At 58.6% G+C, this 13,213-nt stretch overlaps 1 protein-coding gene across 2 annotated transcripts; it reads right to left on the bottom strand.

Annotated features, from left to right (window-relative positions):
• Window positions 1-6: 6 nt before the first annotated feature.
• On the bottom strand, window positions 7-11,920 carry SCYL1 (SCY1 like pseudokinase 1). 2 transcript variants are annotated; one of them, XM_057726281.1, is made up of 18 exons: window positions 11,743-11,920; window positions 11,250-11,390; window positions 10,914-11,036; window positions 10,604-10,830; window positions 10,088-10,178; window positions 9,855-10,010; window positions 7,168-7,326; window positions 6,181-6,288; window positions 5,277-5,390; window positions 3,388-3,543; window positions 2,613-2,801; window positions 2,416-2,491; window positions 1,977-2,141; window positions 1,600-1,742; window positions 852-923; window positions 548-760; window positions 401-455; window positions 7-271 (listed from the first exon to the last, which is right to left on the bottom strand). In XM_057726281.1, exons 1-18 carry the CDS (start codon window positions 11,851-11,853, stop codon window positions 147-149), a joined length of 2,424 nt encoding a protein of 807 aa, XP_057582264.1. In that variant the 5' UTR covers window positions 11,854-11,920; the 3' UTR covers window positions 7-146. The 2 variants fall into 2 exon arrangements, with proteins under 2 accessions (XP_057582264.1, XP_057582265.1); XM_057726282.1 differs by having other exon boundaries at window positions 852-920.
• Between the last annotated feature and the right edge of the window lie 1,293 nt (window positions 11,921-13,213).

The following is a 13,213-nucleotide window of genomic DNA, read 5'->3' as shown; positions in this document are numbered from 1 at the left end:
AGGGGGTGTGAAATAGAATTTATTGTGGCTCTGATTATGTACACGTGAGATGTGCCTGGCCAGGCCGGCCGGGCTCGCATGGTTTGTACAATAAATACATCTGCGGGGCCTGCTCTCCGCGGCTGAGAAGTCCCCACACCCGTGGTTCAGTCCAGCTTCCGGGTTCCCAGCTTCATGGGGCCCTTGGCGGCCTTTTTCTCCGCACGTTTCGCCTCCATCTCCCGCCTACGCTCCTCGCGCTTTTTCCGAGCTAGCTCCGCTTTCGCCTGTCCTGGGAGCAAGAAGGGGAGGAGGGCTGACCGCGTCTGAACAACCTGGGTCTCAGCTTCCCAGCCCATGTCTGCCCCAGAGGAAGGTAGCCCTAGCCCATCAAGCCAGTCGGCCCAGGGCAAGCACTCACGGCTCTCTGTCTCCAGGCCCTCCCAGTTGTCATCACCCCACGAGTCCCGCCTTGGCTGAAAAGGGAAGTGTGGGCTGGAGTGAAGGCCTACTCTCAGTTGAGGTCCACCCCAGGTCTGCACCCTCCCACTGGACAGGAGCCGAGTACCTGAGTACCAGCCTCCCGACGCACTGATAGGGCAGCAAAGGGGTCGCCTTTGTCAGTAGGCTCTGGTCCACCCCAGTTATACTCGCTGGCCAGTCGTGTGCCTTCAGGGGGCGACTCTGGGGGGCTTGGCTCCTGCCAGCCCTGCTCCCATGAGCCCTCAGCCTCCCAACTGCTCCAGTCTGACTCCTGGGATTTGTGGCCAGGGTTGCTGGTCTGCAGAAGAGGAGATGATAGTGCCAGAGAAAGGAAGGGAGGGGCAGGACCCCACCCCCCACATACACACACCCTGTGCCACTCAGCTCACCTGCCCAGCCCGGCTGGCTTGGCCCCCAGTACTCCAGTCGTCCTGTTGGGCCAACACAGATTCGGCCTCCTGCTGCAGTGTGGGGAGGACAGCGTGAGCGTAGAGCCCCCTGTACTCCACCCAAGAGGGCAAGAAAGCCCGCTAGCCCCTGCCCAGCCATGGGCTCCACCCTTTCTTCTTTTGCCTTCCATCTCATTTTCTCCTCAGGCCCTGTCTCCCATCAATAAAGTAGACATGCTGAACCTGGCCTGTCCTCACTCCTATATGAAGCTGGGGAATACGATCTAGAGTTCCACACCGCTGCCTGTGGCCTCAGGGGCCGGAGACTGCTGTCGGCCAGAGCTCTGCCCCCATTCCCTTCAGGACAGCCCCACTCCATCCTCAGCCCATCCTGAGCCCACCCCCAGGGAGGACTGGTTGGCTGTAGGCCTGGGAGTGACCTCTCCTTGCTGATCACAGGGCGGGGTGGGCCCTAGAGAAGGGATAGGAGGGACGGGGAGCAGAGGAAAGGGAGGAAGATTGGTGGGCTGACCCAACCCCCACCAGTCCAGCCTCGCATTTCTGGAGTTGAGTGGGGGCTCAGCTCTCAGCTCCGACCCACAATGGCTGCTCCGTGACACCTACTTGCCTGGATGCTGTGCAAGTGGGGACAGGTCTGACTCCAGCCAAGCCCACATGAGCTCCTTGAATGGCAGCCTGTGATCTTGAAGCTGGGGTCCCCTGGGGAGGCCTCCTCAGCCCCACTCACCTCCAAGCTGCCCCAGTCTTCGTCATCCCATCTGTCGGCAGCACTGCTGTCCTCTTCTGTATCCTTGCTCTCCTCTTGTGTCTCCCAGTGGCCTGAGGTCGCAGGTGTGGCAGGGACAGGGGTGGGGGCTGGGGCAGGAAGTCCTGGGGAGCAGAGGCTCACTGAGTTCCCAATCACTGGGCTGCAGGAGGGTGTCAGGACAGGGCAGAGGTTGCTCGGGGTGGGGGTGTGGAGGGGAAGCTCACGAGGGGACTAGACCATACCCTGTCCCCTATGTCCCCATCACCATCCTGGGGGGAGTTGGTCAGTAACAGCTCCTGGATGCCAGCAACCCCAAGCCCTCTCAGTTACCGATGCAGCCAATCTGGGACACTCACCCTCAGGCACAGGTCTCTGGGGGACGTTGGTCTCAGCTAGGGCAGCCGTGGGGTGCGCACGGATCAGCTTAGAGGTGAGTGAGGAGACCCCTGTCACGGCCCAGCCTGCCCAGCTGGCTGCGGCTCCTCCCACTCCAGGGCTGGAGGCTGCATGGACATCCTTCTCTGGGCAGTGATAGGAAAGACAGGTATGGACACCTCAGGCTTCCATGGGGAGGGTGGTAGGAGGGCAATAACTGAAACAAAGTGACCTGTAGTGGGTGCCCCTCTTCTCCAGGCCTGCTTTCTCCTGACTGTGAGATGGGGGGGGGGGGGGTACAGTCTGTCCGCTAGGGCTCTTCCAGCTTTCAGATGCTCCAGTGAGGTAGAAGGGGGCCATGACAGGGGACAGTTAAGAATGTAGCAAGAGTAACAGGGAACATGAGTGTGGGCCACTCACCCACTTCGGCCAGCTGAGTGGGGTCCTCTGACACAGACTCCAGTTTGGACAGGAAGCTTCGAATGGCCTTGAAGGCCTGTGGGGTAGCAAGGGGCAGAGCTGGGGCCTCCAAGGTTCCTGTGAGCCTGCCAGGCCAGCGAGGGCCCAGGTATCCCTCAGAGCCCCGGCTCCAGGGTCCAGCCCCAGCTGTGCCTCACCTGGTCCCGCACGGATTTCTCAGGATCCACAGTGAGGCCGCAGAGCACAGGCAGGATCTTGTGGGCGGAATCGTTCATCGAGTAGAGGTTGTGGGTGGCGGCGAAACCCAAAACACCCGCAACCCGGGATGGTGCAAATGGGTCCTTCGTGGCCCGGCTAAAGGCGGAGGTGAGGACCCTGTGTCTGGTCTGGGGCAGGGCAGGAAGAGGGCTCGATGAGTATAGGGTCAGTACCAGGGCCCAGAACCACCAGGCCATAATCACTTTCCAGAACAGAGGCCATCCACAGGGCCTCCAGAGTCTAAAAATGTGAGTTAATCACTAACAAACGGGGAGAATTTACTTAAAACTCTGGATCTTGGCTTCTCCTCCCAGATCACTGGGCACATGCTGTCTCAGAGCGACAGGCGCCGGAGCAGCAGCTGCCCCAGGGCTGGGGCCAGTGCCTCCCTTCCCACCTGCCTTGCTGACCTGATGCATTCATTCCTGTTAAGTGCCTGGCCACTACAGGTGTCTGCATTCACCGATCCTAGCTGAGGGGAGGGGATGCAAGGCCGCGGGGGCAAGCAGGCCTGGGTTCGGTTCCCAGACCTACCACCGACTGGTATGGGACCTGATGCAACTCATTTCAGCCCTCAGAGAGTGGGGCTGGAGCACCCGGGGCCTAGGTCTCTGGGAGGATGACAGCCCCCGCACAAGGAGATCTGACCCTGGGGGCCCTGGTTGTGGGCCCGTGACGGTGACAGATATCCTGGCACTTGCGCAGGACACTCACGCTGGCACTGAGGTAGGAGCCAATTTTGCCCAGGCAGACGGTGGTGTTGCAGCGGATGGGGCCCTGTTCATCCTTGGCCTGCAGCCGCGCAAAGTGCTTCATCAGCTCCACGTTGAGGTTGGTCTCATTCAGCTTCGGGGCCAGGAGCAGCATGGACTGCAGGACGGAAGACAGCGGAAATGTGAGCCGGAGCAGGCAGACTGCCACATGCAAGAGCAGCCTCCTGGGAGGGTACAGAGGCCACCAGAGGCCCTGGGCGCTGAGGAGACCTGCCAAAGCCCTCCCCAACCTGGTCCTGGCCCCTACCCAGAATGCTGAGGAAGGGAACCCCCACTGCTCTACACTCCTGTCCGCCATCCCTCTCTTTCAGCTCTCTGCTGCCTGCACTCTACTCAGGCTTTCACAAAAACACATCCACATACAGTCTCTACCAATTAGCTTGGGTTGAGGTCACCAGTGATCTCCATGTTGCTAAATACAATGGCCAATTCTCCATCCTCACCAAACTTGACCTCTGAGCAGCTCAGACAGCCCTGAATTTTCCCTCCTCCTTGCACCTTTGGTCTCTGCTCTTCCAGGACACAGCCTTCTCCTGGTTCTCTTCTGCCCTCGGCTGCTGCCCCTTCTCAGTCTCCTTTTGCTGAGATTTTACTGTTCAGACAGCCCAGAACTACTCCTCAAGCCTCTTCTATGTCTCAGCCTAGGTGAGCTCACCCATCTCATGGCTTCGAATGCCCCTGTTAGCTGACTGTGCCCACATGGGCACCTCCAGCCCAGACTTCTTCCCTAAACCTCACATACACATAACCAGTGTGTGTCCACCTGGCTAACAGACATGCCAAGACTGAGCCCGACCACCTCCCAAAAACTGTTCCTCCCAGTCTTCTCAGTAAATGGCAACTTAGCCTTCCAGTTGCTCAGGCCAAAACCTCAGGGCCATCCTTGACTCCATATCCACCCATGAGCAAATACTGTCAGTCCACCTTCAGAACGCGCCGCCCCTTCTCTCCACCAGCTGCTACCACTCGGATCTGAGCCACTGTGTTCTCCCCTCTGGGCTGCTGTAACAGCCCCTAGCAGTGTCCCACCTTCCACCCTTGTTCTGAGTTGTCAGTTCTCCACACAGCAACCCGGTGTGATCCTTTTCAAACAGGTCAGATCAGTGCTCTGCTTGATCTCCCAGGGCTTCTGTCTCACTCTCATGGGTGCATCAGGTCCTTGCCATGCCCTCCGAGGCCCTGGCCCCCAACGCCACCATTGCCTTTCAGACTCCACCACCCATAACCATGCCCCTCAGCCACACAGAACCTCTTGCTGCTACTCCTACAATCCAGGTACAAGCCAGCCTCAGGACCTTTGCCCATCATTCCTTCTGCAGGGAACACATTTCCTCCAAATCTCCACATAGCTCAATCCTTCACCTCTTTTCACCTTTCCCCTTAAACGTCATCTCCTCTGCAAGGTCTTCCCTGATCACTGTTTTTAAAACTGCAAACCCTTCTCTTCACACTCTCCACCGCTTTCTAATGTAATATATATTCTTTCTAATTATGTTTATTGTCTGCCAAGCCCACTCCCCATCTCCTCGAAAAGAAGCTCCATGAAGGCAGGGAGCGTTCTGCCTGTGCACACGGCATCCTAGCACAGGACACAGGGCTGGGCACAGACAGGTGCTCAGCAAGTGTTTGCTGAATGGAGGACTATAGGCCATGCTCACCCTGTTCTCCCCACCACCTGCCCAGCTGCACCTATAGCCTGGACCCCCGTGCAGAACAGTGCCTGCCCCTCCCACACCACAGGCGAAAACCAAGGCCTCTGTGTCCTCTGATGAGCCCCCTCTAAGCCTCAGAAAACCAGGGGTGGCCCCCGCTGGGCCTGGTCATACCCACCTTGACTGTCTGCTCCCGGATGGCAGGGTTGGTGTCCAGGAAGCCATGCACGACATGGGGAAAGATCTGAGTGTTGACTGTTGGCTCATCAAGGTACTGGATGAACTGCTCCATCTGTGGCCCGGATTGGGGCATGAGAACACGGTCAGCCCTTCCACCCCTCGCCAGAGCCAGGGGGCCACCCTTGGCATGATTTCTCCACCTGGAAGGCACTGGCTAGCCAGGGGAGTCTCCTGAGCCCCCCACCTTGTGTCTGGCCTCAGGCCCACATGGAATGGTGAGGCTGCCAGGAGGGTGCTGAGAAGAGCCAGAGACTGGGAGCTGGAGGGCCTGGCCTCTGCTCCTGCTCGGCAGGCAAAGTGGTCACACCTTCTCTTAGAGCCTGCACCGCCTCTTCTATAGAAAAGGGGTGTAAGTCCTGCCCAGAGAAGCGCTGTGAGGAGGGCTGGTGTGTTTGGCAGTGAAGAGCGAATGATACTTGGGAGCTACCAGGTACTTCCTGGCATTCAGGTGGCTCCCACCCTCGATCCCATCAATTCTGTCTGATGCTCCCTGCTGCCCCAGGGTTGGCAAGGGAAACATTGTCCCCACTCTAGAGGGGACCGAGCTGGAAGATTGGGTAGTGCAGGGGGAAGTGAAGCATTTGAACCCTGCAGCCTGGGCAGGCAGGACATTCCCAAAGCTGACAATGAGCCCCATGAGTATCCTGACTTCCTGAGAGCATGGCCTTACTGGTCCCTCACCTGTGTGTATGTTTCAGGGAGGGGTTTCTGAGGTCCCTGTGCAGCCAGTGCAGGGGCTTGAGCTAGCTGCCTGGGGCTGGAGGTGAGGCAGGGGCCTCCCCCACAGCCAGGGTAGGGTCTGGGCAGGGTGGAACAGAGCAGGGTCTGCCCACGGCCCCTACCTGCTGTAGGAGGCGGATGCGCATGGCCCGGTCGGTTGACGAGAACATCTTGACCACGACAGGGATGATCTTCTGCTGATACTCCTCAGCGCTGAGGAACTTACCCACCTGAGAGAAGGAGCAGGAAGAGGGGCTCAGCTACGTCCTCAGGACTGAGATGACTTCGCTGGGCTCATTTAACTTCCCCAGGCTTCCGGCTGATTTCCCAGGGTGGGAACGGGGTGATGGTGGTAGGGTGGTGTAGACACCTCCTCAGCAGCCCCTCTGTCCACACTCCATCTCAGTTAGCCCTGCCTTTCGCCTTTCTGGGTCTTAGGAGGCTCACAAAAGCTCTGTGCCCTTCTCTATAATCAAGCACCTAGATACCACATGCACACAGAATTCTGCCTATAATATCTGGGGGTTCTCAACTGCATAGGATTTACTTGCTGTCTCCCCCACTTCCCCCACGCCAAGTTCCTTTGGGGAAAGGATTCTCCCACTGAGCGGGGAATGGCAGGTGCCCAGGTAACGGCGGGCTGGAGTCTGAGGAGGGGGAAGAGGATCCAGCCCCTAGAAGCCAAGATTGCTGAGCACCGAGTGGTCAGGGAGGAAGGAAAGTGAGGTGGTGAGCAGGCGATCCCCCAGGGCCCTGGGAACCAGAGCGTCCAGGTCAGACCAGGGAGGCTGTCTTGGGGAAATGGAGGAAGGGCTGTAGGCTCTGAAGCAAGGGGTCTTCGGAAAAAGAATTTTGGAGCCGCAGGGTTTCCCCTCTCCAAGGACAAGAAGTCCCCACTGCCTCCCTGACAGCTGGTCAGGTGGCCCTGGCTTGCTGAACCACCAGATGTCAAAGCTCTTCCTCACAAGGGCTTGGGTCTCCTTGACCAGGCTGCCCCTCCCAAGATGTCTGCAAGGCTGGCCCCACCCACGGCCTCTCTTCTGCGCTTCAGGCCTCCACCCAGCCAGTCTCTGGGTCCCACAGCTCCTGAGGCTCCAGGCCGCGCTCACCTTGAATAGGGGAGTGAGGACAACAGCCCCGGCGTTGCCAAACTCAAAGGCAGTCAGCAGCTGGGGTAGCACCTTGTGCCGGCAGAAATCCTCAGGGAACGAGTCTAGGCTTTTGCTCAGCTCTTGGAAGAACTTTTGCTTCTCAGCTGGCTCTTTGATCTGGGGGAGCGCGGACAGGATGCAGGGAGCAGGACATTCAGCCACGGGCAAGGACAGGGGGTCACCTCCATCCCAAAGGAAAACTTAAGCTTGTGGAGCCAGATGGGCTGGGTTCAAATCCCAGGTCTCCCATTAATTAGCCATTGACCTTAGGCAAGGTCCCCCGCCTGTAAAAAGGAGTAGTAACTGTACTGCCTCCCAGAACTGTTCTGAGCATTCAACGTGAAAACGCACACGAAAGCTGCCAGCACAGCGCCCGGCACACAGGAGATGCTCACTCAGTGACTGTCATTACGGACTCTGCCACCTGACCTGTTGCTATGAAAGCAGCCACTAGGGGGATCAAGCCCTCTATCAGCGTTGCCTCTGCTCCTCAGGACAACACAGGTGTGAGTACCATTAACCCCATGATGCAGACCAGGAAACAGGCTTACCAAGGCCAAGGGGCTTACTCGGCCGCCCTGGCCCTGGTGGGGTTGGGCACCCCTGCAGCTCCGTGGGTGGAGATCATAGCAGGCTGTGGGAAAGGCAGGGATGAGGTGCAGTTTACCTCCAGATCTGGTCCTCCCACTGAGCCCAAACGGGCCAGGCTGTCGGCTCAATGGTCTCCTTCAATCCTCCTAACCTCCCCGAGGCTGTCATACCCACAACTCACATTTCCTGAGCACAGAATACATGCCAGGCAGGGTTACATGCTAAAACCTTTACACAGATGAAATAATCCAACAAGGAAGCTGAGGCACAGAGAGGGCAAGGAGCTTGCCCAAAGTCACACAGCTAAGAAGCAGTCAAGGAAGGGTGTGAGCCAGTGGTGCTGTGCTGCACCCTGTGAAGAAGTGCTGTCATTCCTCCATTTACAAAGCAGCAGGCTGAGGCTTAAGGTCACCAGCCAAGAGCGGCCGGCCACGGATTATAACCTTGACCTATGTGCTTCCAAAGTTCCTGGGCTCTCCACTGTACCCTCACTGCCACAGCTGCTGCCTGGCCCAAAAAAAGTGCCCTCTAACGGGGGTTGGGGAGGAGCTGGTTGGCCCTCAAGCAGCTCAGTGGGAGGCAGGCTTGGTGCTCTGACGACAGGGTTCGGGGGAGCAAAGGCCCAGAGAGAGGCCAAACCACATCCAAGGTTGCACACTGAGTCAGCTGTGCTCTCTCCACCGCTCCGCTCAATGATGGGAAGAGGGGCCCCTGGGCACTGCCCTCCCACACTCTCCTCAGGACCCCGCCAGAAACAGCCTAGTTCCTATGGGGCACATGGTAAGGAGAAGGGCGGCTCGGCAGAGCCAGCCATGCGAGGAGAACTCCATGTAACAGAGCTCCTGTTGCCCCCACATTGCCCAGGAGGCAACAGGGCTCAGCATTTCCAGCACCTTCTCCTTCAGCTCAGGTTCCCATCCTCCAAAGGCCTCCCAGTCCCTATCTGAGTCAAGATTCCACAGACCATCGAGGTCTATGGAAGTGCCCGTCACTCCTCCCCCATTCCAGATTCTCAGTCACCTCTCTGTGTGCCCCGCACAAGGTCGGGTCAGAGTGGGTGTCCAGGGCAGAGCCTCCCTCCTTCATTCCCTACAACAACCCTAGGGGTCAGCAGATACCTCAGTTATCCTCACCATGCAGATATGGAAACTGAGGTTCAACCAGGTTAAGCCGAGGGCTTCCTCCTCACCATCTTTCCATTTGCTTTCCCTCTGCCTGGAACATACTTCCCTAGTTACCATCCCCATGACACCCACCTTCACACCCTTCAGGTCACAGCTCAAACATCACCCTTGAGAGAGCCCTTCCCTAAGCACCCCACCCTCACTATTTTCCTTCCTGGCACTTATCCACATCCCAGGAAACAGGTTTCCTCATTTATGTGTTTTCTATCCCTTTCCCCCAATGAGAGTCCCCAAGGGTGGGGACCTGATCCACCCCCGGATAGGTCCTAGAGGGCAGGGATTTGGTCTGACTCTCTCTCCCCACCCCACAGCCCAACACCAGGGCCAGGCCCGGAATGTATGTGTGCAGTTATCAGAGTGCCAGGAGCAGTCACTAAGCACCCACTGTGCGCCAGATACCATACTACGCGCTTCAGACTCACTGACTCCTTACCCTGCTCCTCTGAAGTAGGTGCTATTATTAGGACTGAACTTTAGCCAAGAGAAGTCACACAGAGGGACTTCCCTGGTGGCGCAGTGGTTAAGACTCTGTGCTCCCAATATAGGGTGTCCGGGTTCAATCCCTGGTCAGGGAACTAGATCCCACGTGCACGCCACAACTAAGGAGCTGGTGAGCCGCAACTAAGGAGCCAGCTTGCTGCAACTAAGACTGGGCGCAACCAAAGAAATATACTAAATAAATAAAAATAAATATTAAAAAAAAAAGTCACACATAAACAACAGTTGGAGCCTGGGTTTGAACCCAGAGAGCCTTGCTCCACAGTCTGTGCTTGTCTCCAGGGGTCTAATTATCAGGGAGCCTATAAAGTGGGGAGGGGGCACAGGGGTAGGAACATAGGGCAAGAGCCCAGGTTAGGGCAGGGGACTCACCTGAATCTCTTCCAAGAAGAGATTGGTCTCCACAAAGCGGTTGTTCATGAAGCCACCAGGTGCCCGGCAGTTCTGCAGGAAGCGTGCTGGGTTGGGACGCACCTTGGGGTTGGCTCCAACCAGCTCACAGTAATGGGGCACCAGTGATTTAGGGATCTGTGGGAGAAGCGTCAGGGTCAGAGCAAGGGCTGGTTGGCTGGTGGAGAGGGGCTAGGGTGAGGTCAGACACTCACCTTCCCAGGGTTTCGCAGGGCAGCCGCACGAGGTAGGGGCCCATTGAAGACTTCCCAGATGAGGCAGCCCAAGCGCCACATGTCGGCTGACCTGAGGCAGTGACCCGAGCTGCTCAGGGTCCTGCCACCTGCCAACACAGCCCTCCATCTACCCTGGGCACCAGGCACTCATTGCATGGCAAGCCCTGGGCTGTGTTCCTCAGCTGATCATCCCATCGGCCCCAAGAAGCAGGTTTCATTTGCTCCATTTGATGGATAAGAAAACTGAGGCTCAGAGAAGCAAGGACATCCACCCCAGGTCACATAGCTTCCAAATTCAGAACACCTAACCCCAAAGCCTGTGTTTATTCTGCCGCGCCTTCCTGAGGATCCTGGGAGCAAAGAGTGGGCCCCACCCTGGTTCCCTCCCCAGCCAGGAGGCAGGGGACAGGGGAGTGCCAGCTAGTTTAGGGGTCCTTAGGTTGTAGGGGCTTCCAAAACAGGGCAGGGTGGGGCATACCACCCTCAGTCACCCACCACTTCTCCCTGACTGCTCTGCTACTGCCATCGGCCAACTCCGGGGGGTCGTACTGCTCAAGCTCAGGGATCCCCTTGCGGGGAGGTCCCCCACCATTGCCCTGGGCTGAATACATGTAGTCCAGGCCCCCAAGCTTCCACTCGCCAGCGCGGTCCACGAACACAGCGGCCATGCAGACATTGTTGTGGATGAGGCTGCAGTCATTGACCAGGAAACTGAGGGCTTTCTGGGGGCAGAAGGAATCCATCACAGCCCAGTAGCTGAAGCCCCCCCCTCCCCTGCTCTCACCACCACTGCCCCCCGCCTCACCACAATTTGGTGTAGCCCCCAGGAGAGCTCCAGCTCCTTCAGGCCACCAGCCTCCGCTCGCGCCTTGAGGTACGCTCCCAGTGGGGTCACAGCCTCTGTCACTACGTGGAGGCATTTGTCTGTCTGAAGAAGGGGACACGGGGTATCAGGGAGGGACGGGGAGAGAGGAAGAGGAGATGAGAGACATGATGGGGAGAGGGGTGGAGAAAGGGAGGTCAAATCTGGGGGGTGCTGGGGCAGAAGGGCTGGAAACCAGCAAGAAGACAGAAGACAGGAGTGGGAGACTGGGAGAAAGTGAGGGGCAGAGATGGGGCAGGCTGAGCAGCAGGTCGGTACCTCCAGTCCATCAATGTAGGCCAGGATGTTGGGGTGCCGTAGGGTTTTGAGGCGCTTGAAGGCAGCTTTAGCCACCTGGGTCTGCTCTTCCGCGCCGGGCTTCACGTCATACACGAAGATGGACACCGGACTACCTGTGGCCTGGGGGAGGGCAGAGGGGCCTCAGGGGAGTGGGCTGGGCCCCGGGCAGGCCACTCCACCTCCGGGATGGTCCCCGGAGCTGGTCTAGTGCCGGAAAGGAAGGGCCGCCGGCCAGGACTCTCCCCAAGTCACCCCTTGGGGACTGAGTCGGGCCCACATAACTCCGGTTGGGTCCGCCTGTAGGTCCCTCGGTCCTTCCGCCCGCCACGTCGGCACTACACGTCCGCCTCCCCCGGCCCGTAGCCCTGGAGGCTCCGCAGCCACGTCAGGCGGGCGCGACGCGGCGGAGCCGGCGGCGCTGACTAGGCGAGACCGAGGTCGGCCGCGGCCTGCGGAGCGGGGCCGCTCTCACCTTCTTGCGGCCGCGGTGTAGGACCCAGGGCCCGGGCGGGCCGCCCTCGGGGGGTTCCGGGCTGAGCTCGAACGGGAAATCCCGGACCGGGTCCCGGGCAAAGAACCACATCGTCCCCGCCGCCGCCGCGGGCTCGGGCGCCTCAGCTCCGGGTCCTCCGGCCGCCCGAGCCGGGACGGGGCGGGGCGAGGGCGGGGCCGAACCGGGGCGGGGCGGGGCTACGGTCGGTGGGTGGAGCCGGTGGGCGGAGCAGGGGTCGGAGGACTGCTGGCAGCCTGGAGACCAACCTTAGGCCGGCAGCCGGGCCTAGAGCGCGCTGGCCGGGCGCAGCTGGTTACCAGCTGTGCCGCCCTGGCACGTCACCCAAACTCTCAGCGCCTCTGTGCCCTTATATCTAAAATGTGGGTGGTAATGGAGTCCATCTCCTAGCGTTATAATAAGGAGGAGAGTTTGAGGATAGGGAAACCGAGGCAAGGAAGCAGAGACATAGGGAGACAGATGGAGGAAGAAGTCGACAGACAGAGAGACAGACATGAAGGGGTGCAGTATTCAGTGGGGAAAAGACTTAGGGAGGGCGATTGTACCCAAGCCAGACACTCTCCCACCCGCCAGTGGGCACCTTCAGGATCCGGTGAGGCATCTTTGGTGGAATGATGGAGTGACTGGGGAGAGAGGCACGAGGAAGCAGAGCCCCAGAAAAGGAGCGTGGTTGGGGAGCAGAGTGAAGCAAAGGTCCTGGGAAAGTCTAGGAACCCTGGGATGGGGGAGGGGACCTGGGGAGGGAAAAGGCAGTGACCTCAGGAAAGGAGAAGGATAGAAGAGGAAGAGCCCAGCAAGTCCAGAAGAGGCCAGAGGGCCAGAAGGGGCCCCTGCTCTCCTGGGCCCAGCAGACTTGGCTCTCTGGACTCCAGGGCCAGCATCTTCTAGAGGTCCCCCTGTGCCAGTCAGCAGCAAATTGGCATCAGAAGCTCAAATGCCACTCATACTGATGAAGACCCAATCCCTTAGCAGGACAGAGCCCAGTGTCCAGAAGGGGCTGGGCTGGCAATGGCTCCACTGCAGGTAAGTTCTCAGGAGATCCAGGGCTGGGGACAGACCCACAACCACACCCTGTGGAGCATGGATAGATTCTGGGACTGATTATGAACTGTCTGGTTGGGATGCCTTTGGGAGCAGATTCAAGGGCAGGGATGCTAAAGTCAGTAGAGCTGGGTTTGAATCCCAGCCCAGCCCCCCTCACTGGCTGTGGGAACTCACCTTACCTGGGAGCTTCTGTTCCCCCATCTATAAATTGGGGTGCTTCACCTAACATAAAACAGCTGCTCAGCAGAGACTTATTCTTCCTTTTCTTGTCCAAGTACCTGTGCAGGACACTCAGAGGAAGGATCAGACACAGTGTTGGCTGCTTGGGGCAGAATAGAAATAATAACTAGAGATTCTTCTGTGCCTTCACTAGGAAGACGGCGACAAC

The sequence above is a fragment of the Hippopotamus amphibius genome, chromosome 3 (assembly GCF_030028045.1).
Source record: "Hippopotamus amphibius kiboko isolate mHipAmp2 chromosome 3, mHipAmp2.hap2, whole genome shotgun sequence".
Classification (NCBI taxonomy): domain Eukaryota; kingdom Metazoa; phylum Chordata; class Mammalia; order Artiodactyla; family Hippopotamidae; genus Hippopotamus; species Hippopotamus amphibius.
The sequence above is the reverse complement of the archived record's forward strand: the minus strand, read 5'-3'. Positions and strand labels throughout refer to the sequence as shown.

Coding starts and splice junctions, on each gene's coding strand:
- SCYL1 (XM_057726281.1), bottom strand. CDS start 11,853: ATGTGGTTCTTTGCCCGGGACCCGGTCCGGGATTTCCCGTTCGAGCTC. Junction 10,011..10,087: donor CCCTGCGAAACCCTGGGAAG/GTGAGTGTCTGA, acceptor CTTCTCCCACAG/ATCCCTAAATCACTGGTGCC. Junction 2,492..2,612: donor AGAAATCCGTGCGGGACCAG/GTGAGGCACAGC, acceptor GCTACCCCACAG/GCCTTCAAGGCCATTCGAAG.